Genomic DNA, 24,000 nt, shown 5'->3' with positions numbered 1-24,000 from the left:
CTGGCTACCAGCCTGGGGATGAGAGGAAACGGCGGGAATACATAAGCTAGTTTTAAGGTCCAAGGTGCTACTAGTGCATCTACTAGAGTCGCCTTGGGATCCTGGATCTGGACCCGTAGCAAGGAACCTTGAAGTTCTGCCGAGAGGCCATCAGATCCATGTCTGGAATGCCCCACAGTTGAGTAATTTGGGCAAAGATTTCCGGATGGAGTTCCCACTCCCCGGATGTAATGTCTGACGACTCAGAAAATCCGCTTCCCAATTTTCCACTCCTGGGATGTGGATTGCAGACAGGTGGCAGGAGTGAGTCTCCGCCCATTGAATGATTTTGGTCACTTCTTCCATCGCCAGGGAACTCCTTGTTCCCCCCTGATGGTTGATGTACGCAACAGTCGTCATGTTGTCTGATTGAAACCGTATGAACTTGGCCTTTGCTAGCTGAGGCCAAGCCTTGAGAGCATTGAATATCGCTCTCAGTTCCAGAATATTTATCGGTAGAAGAGATTCTTCCCGAGACCAAAGACCCTGAGCTTTCAGGGATCCCCCAGACCGCGCCCCAGCCCATCAGACTGGCGTCGGTCGTGACAATGACCCACTCTGGTCTGCGGAAGGTCATCCCTTGTGACAGGTTGTCCAGGGACAGCCACCAACGGAGTGAGTCTCTGGTCCTCTGATTTACTTGTATCTTCGGAGACAAGTCTGTATAGTCCCCATTCCACTGACTGAGCATGCACAGTTGTAATGGTCTTAGATGAATGCGCGCAAAAGGAACTATGTCCATTGCCGCTACCATCAAACCTATTACTTCCATGCACTGCGCTATGGAAGGAAGAGGAACGGAATGAAGTGTTTGACAAGAGTTTAGAAGTTTTGTTTTTCTGGCCTCTGTCAGAAAAATCCTCATTTCTAAGGAGTCTATTATTGTTCCCAAGAAGGGAACCCTCGTCGACGGAGATAGAGAACTCTTTTCCACGTTCACTTTCCATCCGTGAGATCTGAGAAAGGCCAGGACTATGTCCGTGTGAGCCTTTGCTTGAGGAAGGGACGACACTTGAATCAGAATGTCGTCCAAGTAAGGTACTACTGCAATGCCCCTTGGTCTTAGCACCGCTAGAAGGGACCCTAGTACCTTTGTGAAAATCCTTGGAGCAGTGGCTAATCCGAAAGGAAGCGCCACGAACTGGTAATGCTTGTCCAGGAATGCGAACCTTAGGAACCGATGATGTTCCTTGTGGATAGGAATATGTAGATACGCATCCTTTAAATCCACCGTGGTCATGAATTGACCTTCCTGGATGGAAGGAAGAATTGTTCGAATGGTTTCCATTTTGAACGATGGAACCTTGAGAAACTTGTTTAAGATCTTGAGATCTAAGATTGGTCTGAACGTTCCCTCTTTTTTGGGAACTATGAACAGATTGGAGTAGAACCCCATCCCTTGTTCTCCTAATGGAACAGGATGAATCACTCCCATTTTTAACAGGTCTTCTACACAATGTAAGAATGCCTGTCTCTTTATGTGGTCTGAAGACAATTGAGACCTGTGGAACCTCCCCCTTGGGGAAGCCCCTTGAATTCCAGAAGATAACCTTGGGAGACTATTTCTAGTGCCCAAGGATCCAGAACATCTCTTGCCCAAGCCTGAGCGAAGAGAGAGAGTCTGCCCCCACCAGATCCGGTCCCGGATCGGGGGCCAACATTTCATGCTGTCTTGGTAGCAGTGGCAGGTTTCTTGGCCTGCTTTCCCTTGTTCCAGCCTTGCATTGGTCTCCAGGCTGGCTTGGCTTGAGAAGTATTACCCTCTTGCTTAGAGGACGTAGCACTTGGGGCTGGTCCGTTTCTACGAAAGGGACGAAAATTAGGTTTATTTTTGGCCTTGAAAGACCTATCCTGAGGAAGGGCGTGGCCCTTACCCCCAGTGATATCAGAGATAATCTCTTTCAAGTCAGGGCCAAACAGCGTTTTCCCCTTGAAAGGAATGTTAAGGAGTTTGTTCTTGGAAGACGCATCCGCTGACCAAGATTTCAACCAAAGCGCTCTACGCGCCACAATAGCAAACCCAGAATTCTTCGCCGCTAACCTAGCCAATTGCAAAGTGGCGTCTAGGGTGAAAGAATTAGCCAATTTGAGAGCACGGATTCTGTCCATAATCTCCTCATAAGGAGGAGAATCACTATCGATCGCCTTTACTAGCTCATCGAACCAGAAACACGCGGCTGTAGTGACAGGGACAATGCATGAAATTGGTTGTAGAAGGTAACCTTGCTGAACAAACATCTTTTTAAGCAAACCTTCTAATTTTTTATCCATAGGATCTTTGAAAGCACAACTATCTTCTATGGTATAGTGGTGCGTTTGTTTAAAGTAGAAACCGCTCCCTCGACCTTGGGGACAGTCTGCCATAAGTCCTTTCTAGGGTCGACCATAGGAAACAATTTTTTAAATATGGGGGGGAGGGACGAAAGGTATACCGGGCCTTTCCCATTCTTTATTTACAATGTCCGCCACCCGCTTGGGTATAGGAAAAGCTTCAGGGAGCCCCGGGACCTCTAGGAACTTGTCCATTTTACATAGTTTCTCTGGGATGATCAAATTCTCACAATCATCCAGAGTGGATAATACCTCCTTAAGCAGGAGCGCGGAGATGTTTCCAACTTAAATTTAAATGTAATCACATCGGGTTCAGCTTGTTGAGAAATTTTCCCTGAATCTGAAATTTCTCCCTCAGACAAAACCTCCCTGGCCCCCTCAGACTGGTGTAGGGGCATTTCAGAACCATTATCATCAGCGTCCTCATGCTCTTCAGTATCTAAAACAGAGCAGTCGCGCTTACGCTGATAAGTGGGCATTTTGGCTAAAATGTTTTTGATAGAATTATCCATTACAGCCGTTAATTGTTGCATAGTAAGGAGTATTGGCGCGCTAGATGTACTAGGGGCCTCCTGAGTGGGCAAGACTCGTGTAGACGAAGGAGGGAATGATGCAGTACCATGCTTACTCCCCTCACTTGAGGAATCATCTTGGGCATCATTTTCAGTGTCACATAAATCACATTTATTTAAATGAGAAGGAACCTTGGCTTCCCCACATTCAGAACACAGTCTATCTGGTAGTTCAGACATGTTAAACAGGCATAAACTTGATAACAAAGTACAAAAAAACGTTTTAAAATAAAACCGTTACTGTCACTTTAAATTTTAAACTGAACACACTTTATTACTGCAATTGCGAAAAAGTATGAAGGAATTGTTCAAAATTCACCAAAATTTCACCACAGTGTCTTAAAGCCTTAAAAGTATTGCACACCAAATTTAAACCCTTAAAATGTTATTTTTTTTTTGTGGTGTGCTTAACCAACTCCCCCTTGTGTTTGCTTCTATTATAGGGAGTTGACCAAATCCCTTTGGTTAATGCACACCACCCAGCCCAGTAGCCCAGGTGTATCCCATATAATGTGATCTTGATATGTGTATATATATACTGAGCTAGGGAGTTTCATTCTGTGCAGTCATGATTTGAGGCATAGCACTGCAATGTTGGAATTCTGTATTTAATATTAGAATCGAATGACTCAGCCCAGCAAAGGTAAACTGACTAGTATAATGTGACTATGGTATATATATATACATATATAGCTAGGGAGTTTCATTCTGTGCAGTCATGATTTGAGGCATAGCACTGCAATGTTGGAATTCTGTATTTAATATTAGAATCGAATGACTCAGCCCAGCATAGCTAAACAGACTAGTGTTAGGACTGGTCTGACTTGGGACACCTTGTAAGTGGTAGACTGGCTTAGCAGAATATGGCCATATTGTGTGACTAAGATCCCAACTTTATTTAAAGATATTTAGACTTAAAGTCTTGCAGCATAAATATAATTTTGCTTGTTAATGTTATATACATGTGGATTCAAGTATTTAGATGTGCGCCAACCCTCTTTGTTATTTTGTTATTGTTTTGGTCTTTTTGGCAGCACTCCCACAATATGTGTGCTAGTATTTTAAAAACTTAAAAATGTTTTGTTTTTTTTTGTGGTGTGCTTAACCAACTCCCCCTTGTGTTTGCTTATATATATATATATATATATATATATATATATATATATATATATATATATATATATATATATATATATATATATATATATATATATATATATATATATATATATATATATATACACATACACACATACATACATACACACACACACAAACATAAACACAAACATATTAGCTACAGGACTGATAAAACAATCTCTGTGTAGAATGTTGCATGGTCAATGTTCTAAATCCCACAGGATACACTCAAACCTCTCACAGGAAGTGGGGGGAAAATACAAATTTTTGGAGTTAAAGTGAATGTCAGTCCTAGCATTTGTGAAACTCTAGGATTGACCATTGAAACAAATAAAGGGGACTTTCATTCATGAAATTTAAATTACTTCATGCTGAAAGCTCCTTTATTTTTTTCAAGTGTTGCCACACTGAGCTGCTAAGGCAGCCCACGGCAGAAAGATGTTTTGCTTGAGAGGCGACATTTTCACCTCTTAGCCAATAGCGTTCTACCGTGAGGCAACGCTTGAAACAAAAGAAGATTTCTGCCTAAAGCATTTTATACTTCATGAATGAAAGTCCACATTATTTGTTTCAATGGTCAATCCTAGCGTTTCACAAACGTTAGGATTGACTCACTTTAAACAGGGCTGTTGTAAGAACAGTAAAAATAGTTGATACAATTACATTTACATTTTTTAAATATGCATAATTAAAAATGTTGATTATACAAGAGGTTACCTTTACTGTAAGACAATGGTTTGAACACCAGAAAGTTACATCATTTAACAAGTTAGGCAGAAGGTAATCACAGAATACTGCCAGTTTTACCTACTAGGAAATCTGATAATTTGTAATTCTACATACCCCATTCAGTCAAAGTCGTAGCAGATCTCCGATACAGTGTGTTCAAAATCTCCATGTAAATTGTGTGGCAAACACTTGGTAGATGCAATACTAGAACGGAGTAACTGCTGGTGCTTCTCTTGTACCAGGTCTTGCACCAGTGTTCCCAGTATAGGAACATAGTCATTCCATCAACTGCAAGTCCCACAAACACACAAACAACTGGCACAGTCACAAAAATGATCCACAGTTTTCTCTTCCATTGTGGATAGTATGGTTCATATCTCCCAGTAATAGGATTGGTCATCATGAGACCCCCAAAGTTGGGTCGAGAGGTTTCAAAATAGCTCTTCAAGTATAGTGTGCCCCAAAAATAGGCCTTTACCGAACTATGACGCTTCCATAGCTCCAGGAACACTGTGGACCAAATGACATTGAATACAGCAAAAATAACATATTTGTTGAACGAGTCTTCAAAAAACATGCAGATGAAATGGAGCACCACCATAGCAATCAGTGAAACTGTAAAATATTCAAGAAACCTAAAGTACAGAGCCACAGACTCTCCAAAATAAGCCCGAACAGCATCTAAACAAAGAAATAAACAACATTGTTAGTGTTATTTACTCATTCAACAGAAATATTCCTTGCAGTATAGCAGTGTTTCTCAAATGTTTTTGTAGCAAGTAACACTACAGACTGTCCCAAGTACCCCCAACTGCAATACGTAATTGTTATTAGAGGATATTGTGCATACCCCAGAATTTGACAAATTGGTATCAGATTTATATTTACTGTTTTCAAGAATTTTAAAACCCAGCTTTAATAAATGCAGAAAATCTTTGAAAATATAAAGAGCAACAAAGAATAAAAAAGGCAACATATAGAGTAAACACGCACTCAGCACACATATAGGGCCAGATTACAAGTGGAGCGCTAAATATCGCTTTAATGATACAGTGCACGATACAGGTAAGTCGCACAGTGATGGCAGCAAATACAGATATATATATGGTGATATATATATTTATGTGCTAATATGTGTATATATACACATAAATATATATGTATATAAGCATATACATATATATTTACTGGGAACACAGTTCCCATAGACCACAATGTTAAGGCACCCCACTCCCACCAACTTTAGCCTCAAAATACTGCCTAGTGCAGTAATTTTAAAATTAATAAATATGCTGCCATCTTAATTTTTTAATAAACTACTCTAGACAGTATTTTGAGGGCATTTGGGGCAGCTTTATAAAATTAACCAGAGATCTGATCTTATATCTTTAAAAGCACTAATTGCTACCGCAAGCTCACTGTAGCAATAACTAGCCACTTGGCAATGGCTGATTAATTATTGGGCGATAATTTAGCGTTCCACTTGTAATCTAGCCCATAATATTTTAATATTACCATACTTACATTAGAAGGGAAAAAAAACTAATTTCTGCATCTGAATTCATAACATAACATCTTATAGGGTTAAATTTAATTATGGCATACTTTGGTATAGAACACTTTATCTGACACTTTTCACCATGGCAGATTTTCCTTATAATATGTCCCTGTGTCCCTATATCTGGCACATGGCTCCAAGACACCTTTTCACAGTGATATAAACTTTAAATAGCAATTTACCTTTGACAACTTTATATTGGTGTTTCTCAACTACAGTCCTCAAATGTCATTAACTGTCCAGATTCTAAGGATTTCCCTACCTGAGTACAGGTTTAGTCAGTCACAGTGAGTGAGTAGCTGACCAGCCCAGGTAGGGAAATACAACCTGACCTGTTAGGGGAGATTGAGGGTAGAACTGAGAAACACTGATCTATGGGATACATTGAAAGTTTACTTTAGCTGCATCAGGGCATGAAAATAAGAAAAGGGCTAAAAAACGAACGTACCACCTAAAGGAGAAATACTAAGGAGGGAATTAACATGAGCAACTATTGTCTCACTATATTACATTTATTTGAAAAGCAGGAATGTAAGCTTAGGAGTCGGTCCATTTTTGGTTCAGCACATGGGTAGCGCTTGCGGAATCTGTCTGGACTACTGGGTCCAGACAGATTCTCTAATGAGAATTATAAAAATAAGTATAAAGAATTACTAGCACTGTCCCCTTTCCATATAATTTAGCTCTGAAATTTGTGGCTTCTTTAAATCTCAGACTTGGAAAAGCACCCATCAGACTTCTCACAGTGAACAGGGCTACATATCGTTCCCTAACTGACTTTGATAACTGCAAAACTATTCACTTTATACTAGCAATAGGACCATGGCTAGCAATGTTGTCTGCCAACTAAGCCTGGATTGGCTCCTCCAAATAAGGCAAATTATGGGTTTAGTTTGGCTATTCAGAAACAAATGCTGCAGACACAATGTTAACTTGATTTAAAATGTTTAGACTTGGTGGATGTTATTCTATAGCAAGACAACAGAAATATCTTGTAATTACAAGGTGTTTACTGTCCCTTTAAGATATTTGCAAAGACCCTTGGGTCTATGATTAAAAGGACATTGTACATAAATATTTTGTAGATTAGCCATTTATATAGCCCTTTTGGGGGCATTTTTAATTTTTTTAACAATCTACAGTTTTGCTTATTTTTTAATAAGATTGCGCTGAATTTAAGTTTAGCTAAGCCCCAAAGTGTCAGATGTATACATGCGTTTACAGACTTCTGCTGGCTTCTGTTTGTCTAATCTGTCTTTTCAAAAGCAGGGAAGTGTCTGCCCTTCCTGCTTTCCCATCCCCTTTCAGTGGGTGTCTCACCCTAACCTCATCAACAGATCTAAACTGGGAGCTTCTAAGTAAGTTTTTAAAAGGTTTTATACTGGATTTTTAGATCAGTATCTGTGCATATTCTTTATAGTAGTGTCTATTGCATGCAGTTATATGAAAATTGGTGTATACTGTCCCTGTAATCTATACCTTTCCAGCTTGATACATAAAGGCCAAATGGTAGTTGTACCACAATGCAGAGACAATACAGTCCGTACGCTATCTCATAATATGCTCTCAGTCATAATATCTACTGACATGAAGAATGCTTTTGATAGAGTTGATTGGATCTTTCTCAAAGCTGTATTAATTAAACTGGAATTTGGTAACCGGATTATAAAATATTTTTTTTCTCTTTACACTAACCCTTGAGCAAGAGTCCTTGTAAATGGCACCCTTTCAAATCCCTTCCCAACAGACAAGGGTGCCCTTTGTCACTTAACATTTTTGTTTGCGTAATAGAGGCTTTTGCATCCAGAATTTGCCAAAATAGCAACATTTATGGCATAACTATTGAACAATTAACCTGCACTTCATTCCTTTTGCAGATGATGTGTTATTAACCTTAATTAAACCTGATATATCTATTCTAACACTACATAAGGAATTTGATTACTTTCATATAGTCTCCAATTTCCTCATTAACTACGCGAATTCCAAAATTTTAAAATCTGCTGCTTTCAGTGGACTTCACGAAGAACAAAATAAATACTTCCATACTATTAATTCACTCATACATGAGACTTTTACAATCTGGTATCGCACTCTATGTCTCTATCCACATATCTCTTCTATACCCTCACCATTCATGTCCTTACCTCAAAATCTAGAAATTCCCCCTGGAAAATACTTCAAGCCACCACACTCCCCACCAATCCATAGAGATGTTTACTTATATCAAATTACCCTAGACTACTGGTTTTTAAACCTGTCCTCAGGCCTCCCTAGCAGCCCATGTTTTGAAGATATCAGCAGATTAGTAAACATGGTTATTTTACCTGCTCTCACCCAAGGCAATTCTGAAGACCTGGCCTATTGGGGAAGCCTGAGGACAGGTTTAAAAACCAGTGCCTCCTAGACACTAAAATTAAATCCAAAGAGAAACTAAACGACTCTGACATTCTCAACTTTCCTATCTGGGTAGCATATCCCCAAATAACTCACTACAGTCAAACTCATAAAGATCAAAATAGTCAAGATAGCTAACCAACTTTGAGAAACTTTGCATAGCAACTTGACCATGTGAACATGTACTATCACGTACATACAATCTCATGTCACCAGGTCATGTTCCACACTACTTGCAAAATATTATAATATGATCCTTCCTCAATGGCAGCACAAATCTACACAAATACTATGAAATCCTCAATATCGAACCAACTACTAGAAATAAACTATAAAATCCGCTTTTGTTGGTATTACACTCCCAAAAGGCTACATAAGATTTTTCCTAAACATATTTTGAGATGCTACTCATATAGTTTATAACAAGTTCTTGTTTTTTTCTTCAACTTAAAGTGATGGTAAATCCAAGCATTTAACAAACGCTAGGATTTACCATCACAAAAAATTAATGTTAGTTTCTCTCATCGTTTCGTAAAAAACGATGTTAAACTCACCCTATCTGTAAGGAAAGCATATTGCTCCAGCCGCCCACCGGCACATCGCTTTCTCCAATGAGCCGTGCTAGGATGTCAGTTGACATGCACGGCTATTGGTCTTCATAAAACAAAAAGTTTCTAACCCAGTTTAAAAGGGACATGATAGTCAAATGTTGAAGCACGTGAAAGTGATGCAGCATAGCTGTAAAAAGCTAACTAGAAAAATCACCTGAACATCTCTATGTAAAAAAGGGAATATATTTTGCTAAAATTTTCTAAGTATTCACATCCCACTGTAAAGAGACTTTAAGCAGCCAGTCAGGATGCTTGTCCCAGGACACTCCTAGGGAGTGTGCATGTGTCATGTGCAGGCACAGTTATGTTCTTTTCCTATTCAGTTTAAGTAACTTCCCCATGATTCGATCTTGGGAAGAAGAAAGAAGAAATTTGAAAGCACAGTAGCATACAATAAAAGTTAACATCAGGTATTTAAAAGCTTTAAAAGCGTTTAAAGAGAAAGTAGCATTTTGGATTGTGCGACAAGGCAACTTAAAGGACCAGTAAATACAGTAGATTTGCATAATCAACAAATGTACAATAAAAGACAATGCAATAGCACTTAGTCTGAACTTCAAATTAGTAGTAGTGTTTTTCTGACAAATTTCAGTTATTTCTACTTCCACTCTGTCAGGGTGCCAGGAATCAGACTGAGACGAGAAGTGGAAAAATAATCACACCTTTATTAATAGCAAAAAATAATAAAAATGTCCACAAGTCAAATAACAAGCCAGGAATCAAAACCAGAGTCGGTAGTCAGACGAGCCGAGTCAGGAGCCAAAACGAGTAGTCAGATGAGCCGGAATCAGGAACAAGGAGAACAGCAGAGTCAGGAACAAACCAGGGATCAGGAACCAGGGATGTCAGACAGCCAGGTAATACACAGGGGCTCTCACAAACAGGTCTAAGACAACACAAGGGCAAAGCATACTGAACAGAGGCCCTTTAAATAATAAATGATGACATCACAATTCTGAGACTGCATCCTGTCTCACACGGATGATGTACACCAGTCTGGCCATAAAAGGAAGTACAGGAAATGAGCAGCATCACACAGTATGCACCAGAGTCACCAAGAGAGGTGAGTAAAATGGCTGCCAGCAGCAAATGGCAAACAAAACAGGGAAAAAACCCTGAAAGTACCCTCCCCTCAACGACCCCTCCCCCGCCGGAGGACAAAAGGCTTATTGGGGAAATGGGCATGGAAGGCACGGAGGAGGGCGGGAGCATGTCAAAAACATCTAGGAACTCTCGGTACTCCTCTGGCAATTGAGAAACCGAAGAAGTGCACAAAACTTTAACTGGTTTCCGAAGACATGTGGAAATACATTTCGGAGACCACGTCAAAATTTCGGACCTGCGCCAGTCGAGACTGGGATTGTGTTTTTGGAGCCAGGGATAACCCAGAACAACCGGAAAATGCGGAGAGTTTATCACCTGGAACTGGAGAGTTTCAGAATGGAGAGCCCCAACAGCCATGGATAACGGAGCAGTTTCCTGAGTAACAAGTGCGGGCTGAAGGGTCCTGCCATCAATGGCCTCAATAGCAAGCGGAACGTACCGAGGCAAAACAGGAATGGAGTGCTTTGATACAAAAGCACTGTCAATGAAATAGCCCACAGCACCAGAGTCAACAAGAGCCTGGGTAACTATGGAGGAGTCCACCCAGGAAAGGACAACCGTGACCAAAGGTTTCTCCTTTAGCGGTCCCCCGACAGGACCTTAGGTGTGAGCGTTTCCCAGCCGTGTAGGAAAAGACTTCAAAAGGTGGTCCTGTAACCCACAATAGAGGCAGAGCCCCTCCCTCCTCCGAAAGGCCCTCTCCGCCGCGGAGAGATGCGTGAATCCCAACTGCATCGGCTCAGCAGTACCTGGTGACTCGGGACCAGGAGGCATGGGTGGGAATGAACACGTAGGAGACAACGGAACAGGAGGCTTCTGCAAGCACTCCTTGAAAGAGGGCCTCTCACTTAGTCTGATGTCAATTAGGATAAAAAAAAGACACCAATGCCTCAAGATCTTCTGGTAAATCTCTGGCAGCAACTTCGTCTTTAATCGCATCAGAGAGCCCATGAAAGAAGGCGGCAACAAGGGCTTCATTGTTCCAACCTACCTCTGCGGCAAGCGTACGGAACTCAATGGCATACTGAGCAACAGATCTTGTACCTTGCTGAATGGACATGAGTCGTTTAGCAGGACGTTTAGGAGGAGCTAGCCGGAACATCAAATACCCTTTTGAAAGGAGGCCACAAATTCAGGGTAATTTGAAATCACAAGTTTATTAGTCTCCCACAAGGGATTAGCCCAGGCAAGAGCTGTGTCAGAGAGTAACGAGATGAGAAATCCCACCTTAGCTCTGTCAGAGGGAAACGCCTGAGGTAACATCTCAAAGTAAATGCCCACCTGGTTCAAAAACCCTCTGCACTGATTAGGATCGCCTCCATAATGCTGAGGTAGAGGTGCAGAACCAGACATGCTCCTGGTAGGACTAGGTGCAGCAGCGGAAACAGGAGCAGCCATAACTTGCGGGACACTTTGGTCCAAATGTGCAGTGCGAGTCAGCAGGGTTTTGACACACTCCCACTGCATCATGTGACAGCCATCAGCCAATCAAAAAGGCATATAGGTATATTCTGTACATTTTTGTACATGCTCAGTAGGAGCTGGTGACACAAAAAATCTAAATATAAAAGACTGTGCATATTTTGTTAATGGAAATAAATTGGAAAGTTGTTTAAAATTGCCTGCTCTATCTGAATCATGAGTTTAATTTTGACTTGAGTGTCCCTTTAACCAATGACTTGTAATATGTGTAAAATGAGTGCGCTACTACTGCTTTGCGCTTTCCATTTAAAGTAATTACATGTGCAACACTTTAGAATTATTTGATTACATTGTGGATGCGAAAATTACAAAATTAACATCAATAAATACAGAAATAGTTTCATACACATGCACACATGAAAAATAATTACAAACACATTTATAGAGATTTCTTTGAGCGTTCTTACATTTGCTATATAGCACAAATAAGTGACTTTTATGCTTGGGATGAATGCGTTTAAAGGGACAGTGTACTAGAATAATTGCACACATCCGAAAATAAATTCTAATTTAATTATTTTAGATATTTAAAACATTATCATAGCGTTATGAATTACTAAAAATATTTCATTCAAATTGCAAGATCTATTTTTTTTTTTAAATATACGTGAGAATTATAAGTAGTACAACAATGTCACATATTTAAAAAAAAATAAGATAAGTGATACGCAGATCACAGCAAAATGTAAAGGATAACATATGAAAGTGTGATGCGCAGATCACAATTAATACCATTTTTATTCTCACATTTTCTTTTTATATCTTTCAAGCTTATGGTGCATGACAACCATCAAACTATTAACTAATATTTATGAACTACTAGCTAATCTATGCTACCTATATCCTTTTAATAAATAATTTAGGGTACTTAAGTGGGAGTGACTTTGTTTGGGTCATTCTAGAGAAGGAAAAAACAAAACAAAACAAAAACCTCATGCACCATATTTTAATTTAACAGAGGGCTGTCATTTGTGTTTTCTCTTGAGCTAGCTGTACATATGAGTCACTGGGTCGTGCAGGGCTAAAATTTATATTCTATCATTATATTAATTTTACAAAGAACATATATACCTTTTAATTGATATGTCTCATTCAGTAATATAATCCATTGCAGATTATCACAGTGAATATCTTTCCACCAAAGGCTGACCTTAATTGAAAAGTTAGACATACATGTAAAAAATAATGTATGACTAAATCTTTCAATACAAATAACCAAGTCTCTAAAATACTGGGCTCAATTCCTCTGTCATGTCACTAACATAGTAGCATGCATGTGAAACACAAATATAGTATACTTACCCTCTGTAGGTCTATGGTTCCAGATGAAGTCAGGGCGAAATTACAGGGGGTGCAGTTGTCACAACTGCGACTGGGCCCCTGAGGGTGGGGGCCCAGCTTCAAACCCCCCCCCCCCCCAATAAAAACGTTGACCTGCCACTGCCTGCACTGATATCATGCGAGTGTGGCATGATGCTTTACTAGTGTCTCTGACTACAGGGGTTAGTGTTTCAGTTTTACCCATTGGTGTTTGTGTGTGTGTGTGTATATGTGTATTTATGCATGTGTGTGTGTGTGTGTGTGTGTGTGTGTGTGTAACCAGCAAATTACAGACCTTGTTACTACAGCATGGGGGGCAGGAGGTAAACAGTGTCACTATACAGTACCACTACATACAGTTAGGGTTGCCACCTCAGCCATGTTTTCCTGGACACTTATGAGTTACACTTGCTGCAGGGTGTGCAGGGAGGAACATGTATTGTGTTTCTGGACAGCACTATTCATATTCCTCCCTGTGTAACTTATTTTAGATGTGTTTTGTGTTAGGGTGGCAACCCTAATATACAGTACGGGGTGGGGGGGGGGGGGCTGGACCATGTTACTGACTACTGTGGTCACTTTATAAAGTAATGGGGCAGGTAGGGTCAGGCCAGCCATCTCACCGGCAGATAACAGACTGTGTCACTAACTCACTATATTCAGTACTGGTGGGTTAGACAGTGTCACTATATACAGTAATAGGGGGTCAGACCATCTCACAGACTGTGGGCACAGGGTACCTCTTTTTGCAGACATGTAATCCGATCCACGTGTTAAATGTAAAAAATAATAAAAAAAATATCAAATTCTTATTTTTTTTTGGGGGGGGGGGGGGGGCCCTTCTTAGATTCTTGCACCTGGGCCCTGTGGTTTCTAGTTACGCCTCTGGAAGTCAACACTATTTAGGTTTGCCAATGTCAAAGTCCAATATTTGGATTTTCCCTGTGAAGATCCCGCAATTGTTGCTGCTGACCCGCCACCGGCCTACTGTGCTGTCAGTGATTAAGTGCACTTTTGGCACGTAGTGTTGAAATACCTCCCTTGCCGTGTCATGCGCAGACTTCTTTTGTCAGGGCACAGGGCCAACAGAATCCCTGCACAGCTGTGCTGCTGACATGACAAGGAACATTGCAGGGTAGTGTGCTTATTGATGTAGAGACATTTTAAAATATCAAAAATCTTGGTTTGTACAAAGGACCTTTAATCTTGTACTGTCCATTGTAAAAGTATGTATGTGTGCTGTGCATTAGTACTGAACACTGATCCATCCGTGATGCCACTTTGTGGCCTCCAACTGTGGCCACACAGACGAGTGCCTGAGGATATGGCAGTCACCAGTGGATTCCGGATACTCAGCTAACACGTTCTTATTGTGCATGTTGCCATTGCACACAAATTGGACATTGAAAGAATGAAAGTGTTGGCGTATGCCATTTGCTGGTTCCACAGGGGCCACAGAGCAATATGGGTGCAGTGTATTGTCCCTCACACACTAGGTATTCCCCCCATAGTCTATAAGTCCCTCTTGAGATCAGGCCAAGCGTCCTCTGTGTGATGGAATCCTATAACAGGATGTCACTTGTTGAGGATGGCATATCTAAACTTCCTGATTAAGTCAGTGAAAGTGCCTTAAGCTATCCTTTATGACATGGTATAAACTAATAATGTGTTGCTTATAGATGCTAAAGATGTCTTGATAAAGGCCTATTCTTAGGCCGAAACACGTCGACTTAACCAAAGTAAGTTTATTACCTTTATCTGATTTTATCTGTATACCTATTTTGCAGTATTGTTTTATTTTTTCCACAGGTTTTTTATGAAAAAATTTTGTACACACATTGGAGACACCCACGGATCTTAACAGATTAAGGAATCTACCACTATACCCTTATTTTTCACAATTATTTTTCACAAATATTTTTATCACACCGTTTTTTTCACACCATTTTTTATCACTGTTTTATTTTTATACCTCATTTTTATGGTGTATCATTCCTTGAATGCCTTTTATTGATGTTCTTCACCTGAATTTTTATTGAAGTTTTTTCAACATCATACATTTTTCACAGTTCACTTCACCATTTTTTCACCTATCTATTGCAACTCACCTTTTGCATCATACAATCACGAATACTTAGGATATGACTTTTTGGACTGTTGATTTGGACTTACATTTGAACCTTTATTGTTGGTTTCACAACAGGACTGCCACTTTCTGATTACACCAAGACGTACTGTTCTATTTGTGTTTTTATATCCGATTTTATACTTTTTGTTATACATGGATCCATGATTTACATTGTACATTTGCTTGATATGTATTAAATTAATTATAATATACTTGTTTAGTCATCTAGACCTTCTTTTAACTAATCACTGTGTCACCTCAGCCTATTGTGGCGCTCGCCTCTTTACTTAATATACTATTTATCACTAGGTTTACTAGGGGACCTCCCGAGGGGATCTAGAGGCTGACTGATATTAGCGCAGGGTCCACTCACTGTATTTGTTCTGAAGATGTCATAAACCTCAGCATCAGTGCGTGCACACACCCTGCACATGTGGGAAAGAAGGCTGGCACGTATGATTGTGTTGCGAGAGAGTCGACTATGAGCAAGCGAACAAGCTAACTTGGAATCTATATTTGCACAGTCAAATAGCTAAGCCGATTAGTCAATCATAAGAGCCTGCTACACAATAGCAATCAAAAAGGCAAGAACAGACTGATAGGGCAAGTTTGTCATCTGGGACATATTAGCTGTGATGTTTAATTTCTAATACACTAGACCTATGTGAGCACCTTAGTAAATAATCTTGAACAGTTGCAGATTAAATGTATTGAAAAACATAGAGGCCCAATTATTTAACCAGCGGTTGGAGCTGTGATTAAAAAAATCTGGAAACGTTCTCGATAGCACGGTTGCACGCACATTACCCAGCAACTTGTAATACGAGTGCAGAATGTGTAATTTATCAAAAGCTTGCGAAGTGATAATCTAACCGTCGCTGAACTTGTAATACGGGTGGGTGCTAAAATCACGACCACAAGCTTGCAAACACATGTGTAAACCTTGCACAGTCTATAGCGCTCCACTTGTAATGTAGCCATTTATTCCTAAAACAGGTATCACATAAGTATGAAGGATGTGATAGCTCAGCCTGTTTACAATAAACATTTAATATTGGTAGAAAGGTGTTCAGCAATTTCAGCTTCCAACTGAGGATTAGGGACAGAGTCCGAAGATAGCTATCAGGGTGCCAGGAATCAGACGGAGACGAGAAGTGCAAAAATAATCACACCTTTATTAATAGCAAAAAATAATAAAAAGTTCACAAGTCAAATAACAAGCCAGGAGTCAAAACCAGAGCTGGTAGTCAGACGAGCCGAGTCAGGAGCCAAAGCGAATAGTCAGACGAGCCGGAATCAGGAACAAGGAAAACAGCAGGGTCAGGAAAAAGCCAGGGATCAGGAACCAGGAAGGACATCAGGCAGCCAGGTAACATAGCGCTGCGGAATCTGTTGGCGCTCTACAAATAACCGATAATAATAATAATAATAATAATACACAGGAACTCTCACAAAAAGGTCTGCGATAACGCAAACATACTGAACAGAGGCCCTTTAAATAATAAGTGATGACATCACAATTCTGAGACTGCATCCTGTCTCACATGGATGATGCACACCAGTCTGGCCATAAAAGGAAGTGTAGGAAATGAGCAGCATCCCCCACAATGCACCATAGTCAGGAAGAGAGGTGAGTAAAATGGCTGCCAGCAGCACATGGCAAACAGGGAAAAAAAACCTGACAATAGCATAATAAAAAACACTGAGTAATAACCTCAAGTAACAAATGAGCTCTTGGGGAATGAGTATACAATACCCCCTCCAGGGATGACAGCTATAGCTGGAAGAGCCCAAACAAATGGTAAGTTAAAAGTAACAAAAATGCACCAAAACGAACACACATATACACGCAGCAGCATGCATCCACCGATGTGCGCAACGTCAAGGACACGTGTGGCCAGGAAACACAAAGGTACTAAAATCTTAAATCTGATGTATTGCCAAAAAAAGCAGATAAATACTACCCAGAAGGTTTAACTCAAAAAAGAACCCCTTATATATGGGGCGCAAACAAATCTGATCCCCTGCTATATATAACTAGTATATATATATATATATATATATATATAAAAATGCCATATATAAGTGTTTAAATTGTTAAAATTAAACAATAAAAGTCACTTACCTAAAACACTCCCCTACTATGCTTGATAGTAAGAAAAAATATATATATCAGTCCTGTATTGAAAACATATCAGCAGAAGACACACTGTAGAATATAAGAGGAGGCAAAAGACAAGTCCCTGCAACATCCTTGGCAAGATACTGCCTTAAAATTTCACAGGAAAAAATAAGGCACACTCCAAACGCCTTAAAACTTCCCTCTTGACAAACACTGCACTCTAAAGGGAAATAGGCCTCAGTTTGAGAAACCCTCTCAATGAAGAAATCATCTGCAAATCACAATTCTTCACCTTCCTCTAGTGGAGACAAAGAGAAGACTAACTACCATAGAGGTGGGAGGGGGTTATATGAAGCTCTTGAGGTTTGGGAATCTTTGCCTCCTCGTAGTGGTAGAGAAGGTTATTCCCAGGAGTAATGGATCATGGACTCTTACCTCCTTTATGGAAAAAAAAATTAACAGCCACACAATAGTTTGCAGTGTATATGTATGACCATTGACACCTTTGAGAATTTGGGGTGAACCCAATAGCAAGTTGCTAGAGCTGCCACTGATCCTATATACACTCCAAGAACCAGCTGCTCACATGATAGTCCAGAGTATTTTATATCCACTTACCAATCTCTATCCATCTCCTTAAAGGGATATGAAACCCAAAATTGTTCTTTCATGATTCAGCTAAAGCGTAACATTTTAAACAGCTTTCCATTTTTATTGTATTATTAAAGTTACTTCATTCTCTTGGTTTTCTTTGCTGAAAGAGCAGCATTGCACTACTCGGAGCTAGCTAAACACATCTGTGAGCCCCTGGCAACAGTGATGTATGTGTAACCACCAATCAGCAACTAGAAACCAGTAGTGTAGGATACTTACATATTTTTCAGCAAAGGCTAACAAGAGAATAAAATAAAAAAGTGAATTCAAAAAGTCTAAAAATTGCATGCTGAATAATGCAAGTTTAATTTTGATCTTCCTACCCCTTTAATATGAATTCCAAGCTCCAGACACCCTTACAGTAATGCTCCATCATCCAGCACCTTGCAAACATTTAAATCCAAAGAGAATTCCCCTTTTATCCAAAGTCATGTATAGGTTTTACAATATCATGCAACTTTTAGCTGAAATGTTGTAAAATGTCAAGTCTACAGATACTATTAAACGGATTTGTTTCACTAATTTAATAGAGGTATACATAGCTATTGAAGTAAGATAATTATGCTAGGCCTAATCAATGAGAAATGCCTAGTTCTGATAATGTATTTTTATATTTACATCCTCCTTGCTTTATAAAATAGCATTTTGGGAGGTATTGCTTACTAGAAATCCATGTTGGTGCACAACTCATCCCTAAGGAAAACATGCTGATTGGCTGATAAGAAGAATTTCCACAGCTCTGTCAGGGGCAGGGACTACCCACAAGTAGCAACCTTTGCTTCAGGACATAAACAAGTTTACAAAAATCTGTAGTACATATTAAAATACTCACTTTTAGATCCTACAAACAAATATGTCCCTTTAAATAAGACCAGGAAGGAAAATAGCCCAACTACATGCAGTAATCAGTCAGCTGAAGGTCAACTCACATTTATACTGTGGCCTAAAGCAAACACCTAAGAGGATATAGCCTTTCCTAGTAAAATAACATTTATTCAACCTAACAATACATAATATATCCACGCAGGTGTTTTGATTCCACCAGATGCAAAACAAGTTTACTCAATAAATGTCAGTGTTTTATACATGCAATAATTAACCAGAAATGGGCATGAATAGTTAATAAATTACAATGTTTTATACGTGGCATATTTGAGTGATTTTACGTAGGCCAGTTTATTTCAGAATAAAATAGCAACTCTAAGCTATAGTTGTCATCTTTACATTAAAATCTCCACACACAAAAAATAATGGATCTTTATATTGGTGCTACAGGTAATATAAACAAAGTAAACTACTTACCAATTGGCTGTGGTCCAATACTTATTTGCTTATACCAACTTCTTATTAAGCTCTTTAACTCTTCTTTGTCGTGGACTGGGTAGAATTTCACAATGATTCCCCATTTCTGCAAAAGGTCAACTAATAAAAGAGAAATGGATTAATTAACCAACAAGGAAGCTAATAACACATATGTAAGTGTGCACTTTCTGATTTGCTGTAAAACTAGGAAACCATGAAAAAAAAGAGACCCTTTTTATTGGCTGCATATAAAAGATTATGTCATTGCGATTTTTCTTCATCACCCCTCATCCCACACTGAAAATAAGAGGGGCATCTCTTTCAACTGACATTTTACTCTAACCTTCTGGTTATCACCTGGACAATGTGAAATTAGCAGCTTTGTAACGTTACACAAGGTTTGGACTAATACATTTAGGAGGGATATGATTTTCTGCCCCTATGTCTGCCAAAAATAAATCCATACATTCATGAGACCACTTGACTAAAAGAGGAAAATACCCCCTTTTAACCAAGGGGTCACTATTATTTGGACATAGTGAAAACTGCGGTTATATAACCTGGTACATAACAGTAGTGTATGTGGGTTAACTCTAAAATAGCAAGTCAGACAATAATAAACTAATGCATTTGAGAGACCACTAAAAGATTAATTTGATCCCCTTTGATCACTTGGTCTATGTAAATAGTGCAATTCCTTAACCCATGATACACAAGGTTACAGCAATAAAAGGGAAATGGAGCTAAGATTGTCTCTCTTTGTTGTCAAGAATATATCCATACATCCAAATGAAAAAGATGAGACTCCTCTTTAAAATGAGAGGCAACATGACCATCTACATGTTTAAAGGTCCATAAGAGTAAACAAATTACATGGTGTTATCGTTACATGATGTCCTTTTTCAACCATGCACTTCTGTGTGTTTAACCTCCACAAAGGGATAAACACACCAAAGAAGTACCAATCTGGACCCGCAGTGCACTGTTGGTCCAGAGTAGAACCTGGCACTGATCCAATCAGCAGTGCTAGTTGCGCGATTAGAGCATGTGATTTTTCCACTATTATGGCACTTTAAGTAAAAATGGTAAATATTTAACCCACTGCTCACTAAGTTCAGAGAAATAAAATATATTGTTCAAGGAAACTGCACCACCCTAACAAATACATACAGAAAGAAAGGCTCTCTTTCAGGAATGAACAACAGTTCAGTAGCCTGTTCTATGGCGATTTGCCACCTGGGAGCAGCCTCTTTTAGCCCAATTGTGCTTTTTCTCAGAAAATAACTTTTCCAAATTATATCCATCTGGACATGAGGGTTTTTGTTAATCTATGGCCTTTATGGAATCACTTGCACTAAATTTAAAAAAATAAAAGAATAATTTACATTTTAAAAATAAAAATGCAACTTTAAAAAGGACAAAAATATATTATATAGATTGGGTAAACATGCAAAACCTATGAGAAATAGAATTTTTCAAGCAGGGCTGTTTCTAGGGGCGTGGCCCGGGGCACAATAGGGAGCAGTTGGGGAGCCCTTAAAAAAAGTTTTGTGTTAAAGTGGCAGTGCTTGCTTTATAAACTACTGATATAGCAAAGGTTAAAATACACAGATCACAAGTATATATATATATATATATATATATATATATATATATATATATATATATATATATATATATATATATATATATATATATATATACCCTGTATATATTTTTTTTTTTTTTTTTAAAGGAAAGCAGTATCCTATCTCACTGATCTGTGTCACTAAAGAGGTGATGTTTTATGTATATGACAAATTATTCATGGTCTTTACGTAATGATATGTACATATTTTTTTGTTTTACTGAGCTAATTAAAAAAGGTGCTTTATAAAAATTGGATTTCCACATACTAAGGAACAGGTTTTCTGTTAAGGACGGTTGAATTTAAATAAAAAAATCTCGTGTGAGCGCGCGTCTCTGCCTATCCCTACCCCCCCCGCGCGCGTCTCTGCCTACCCCTGCCTGCCTGCCCCCCCCCGCGCCCCTGCCTGCCCCCGCGTCTCTGCCCATCCCTGCCCGTGCGCGCGCGTCTCTGCCCATCCCTGCCCGTGCGCGCGCGTCTCTGCCCATCCCTGCCCGTGCGCGCGCGTCTCTGCCCATCCCTGCCCGTGCGCGCGCGTCTCTGCCCATCCCTGCCCGTGCGCGCGCGTCTCTGCCCATCCCTGCCCGTCTCTGCCTATCCCTGCCCGTCTCTGCCTATCCCTGCCCGTGCGCGCCCGTCTCTGCCTATCCCTGCCCGTGCGCGCGCGTCTCTGCCTATCCCTGCCCGTGCGCGCGCGTCTCTGCCTATCCCTGCCCGTGCGCGCGCGTCTCTGCCTATCCCTGCCCGTCTCTGCCTATCCCTGCCCGTGCGCGCGCGTCTCTGCCTATCCCTGCCCGTGCGCGCGCGTCTCTGCCTATCCCTGCCTGTGCGCGTCTCTCCCTGCCCGTGCGTCTCTGCCTGCCCGTGCGCGCGCGCGTCTCTGCCTATCCCTGCCCGTGCGCGCGCGTCTCTGCCTATCCCTACCCGTGCGCGCGCGTCTCTGCCTATCCCTGCCCGTGCGCGCGCGTCTCTGCCTATCCCTGCGCGCGCGTGTCTCTGCCTATCCCTGCCCGTGCCTCTGCCTATTCCTGCCTGTGTGCGCGCATGTCTCTGCCTATTCCTGCCTGTGTGCGCGCACGGGCAGGGATAGGCAGAGACACGCGCGCGTCTCTGCCTATCCCTGCCCGTGCGCGCGCGTGTCTCTGCCTATCCCTGCCCGTGCGCGCGCCTCTGCCTATTCCTGCCTGTGTGCGCGCATGTCTCTGCCTATTCCTGCCTGTGTGCGCGCATGTCTCTGCCTATTCCTGCCTGTGTGCGGGTCTCTGCCTATTCCTGCCTGCCTGTAATCTTGTTCTCTTGGTATCCATTGTTGAAAACCATATGTACATATCCTTAGCAGCAGCAGCAATGCACTACTAGGAGCTAACTGGTGGTTGGCCGCAACGCACATTTGTCTGTCATTTGCTCATTAGATGTGATCAGCTAGGTCCCAGTAATGCACTGCTGCTTTGAAACGGACCTTTAAATGACAGATTGACATGCAAGGTCGAGGAGGGGGACGCATTTTAAAATTTTGCCCTGGGAGCCAGATTCTCTAGAAACGGCCCTGTTTTCAAGCCTGGTGGGTTCCACTCACCTATACAAAAATGGAATCTATGCAGTCAATGTGAAAGTAAAATGAGTTTCATGAATTGGTATTATTGGAAAAATAAACCATTATTAATTTACATAAAACATTTAAAAAAAAATGTAACATATAAACAGTCAGTTGCATAAATGAAAATTCTAATGATAAATATATATATATATATATATATATATATATAAATTCTTAATCAGAAAATGGTCATTTATTAATTTGTCAACTGAGCATGTTTAAAAATATAATTACTGAAAATAGTTTTTTTTTCAAGATATGTAGCAAATCATGTCCGCTCGACTGATAGTAAATCTACTCCTTGGTGTTAAGTCAGTTGAGAACTGCATATTAAAGGACCAGTAAATACAGTAGCTTTGCATAACCAGCAAATGCATGATAAAAAGACAATGCACTTAGTCTGAACTTCAAATGGAGTAGTAGATTTTTCTTCTGACAAATTTCAGTTATGTCTATTTCCGCTCCCCCTGTATTATGTGAAAGCCATCAGCCAATCACAAACGCATATACGTATATTCTGTGAATTCTTGCACATGCTCAGTAGGAGCTTGAGAATTAAAAAGTGCAAATATAAAAAGACTGCACATTTTGTTAATGGAAGAAAACTGGAAAGTTGTTTAAAATTGCTGCTCTATCTGAATCATGAAAGTTTAATTTTGACTTGAGTGTCCCTTTAATGGTGTTGTCTAATTAATTTCTAATGTATTGGAATGGTCTCAAATTGAAAACCATATATACAGCCTTCATAACAATTTCACACTGCTCTTCCAAAAGACTAGAATTGACCCTAAAACAGGACTACAACTTTATAATTTCAGGGAAGGGACAAGACATGTAAATTGACAACGTTACAGCCAATTGATGCCCTCTCTCAATTATCTTTTTATAATCGTTAACTTTTTTTTTCTTCTATGTAACATTGCTCTCTCTTTATAATTATCTGTTCTAATGCATCATTTTAGTACAGCCTTACTGTTTTTTCTGTACTGTCTTTCAAACCTCAATAAAAAAAAAATAAAAAAAACATTTAAAAAAAACATTTAAAAAAAATATTATAGCCAATTTGATTCCATGCTGACCTCAAGACACATTTTAGAAAAACATTCTAAAGGAAAAATTACATGCTCAAATTAGTTAGAGCATGTCATTTATTGCATTACTCACCAGAGCTTATTGTCATAAGCAGTAAAACTGGGTTAAAGGGACAGTCTACTTGAAAATGTTTATTGTTTAAAAAGATAGATAATACCTTTATTACCCATTTCCCAGTTTTGCACAGGCAGCATT

The 24,000-nt window shown here is 40.0% G+C and overlaps 1 protein-coding gene across 3 annotated transcripts in view; it reads right to left on the bottom strand.

Annotated features, from left to right (window-relative positions):
• The window catches only part of LOC128649606 (anoctamin-10), a 148,982-nt gene that overhangs the window by 91,852 nt on the left and 33,130 nt on the right, over positions 1 to 24,000 (bottom strand). For all 3 annotated transcript variants that reach the window (XM_053702982.1, XM_053702967.1, XM_053702974.1), the window contains exons 5-6: positions 19,490 to 19,609; positions 4,926 to 5,492 (exon numbers count right to left, since the gene is read on the bottom strand). In XM_053702982.1, the coding sequence (XP_053558957.1) occupies positions 4,926 to 5,492; positions 19,490 to 19,609 (687 nt within the window). The remainder of the gene's footprint in view (positions 1 to 4,925; positions 5,493 to 19,489; positions 19,610 to 24,000) is intronic.

This window comes from Bombina bombina, chromosome 1, assembly GCF_027579735.1.
Source record: "Bombina bombina isolate aBomBom1 chromosome 1, aBomBom1.pri, whole genome shotgun sequence".
Lineage (NCBI taxonomy): Eukaryota > Metazoa > Chordata > Amphibia > Anura > Bombinatoridae > Bombina > Bombina bombina.
Note: the sequence above shows the minus strand (reverse complement) of the source record. Positions and strands in the feature narration are given on the sequence as shown.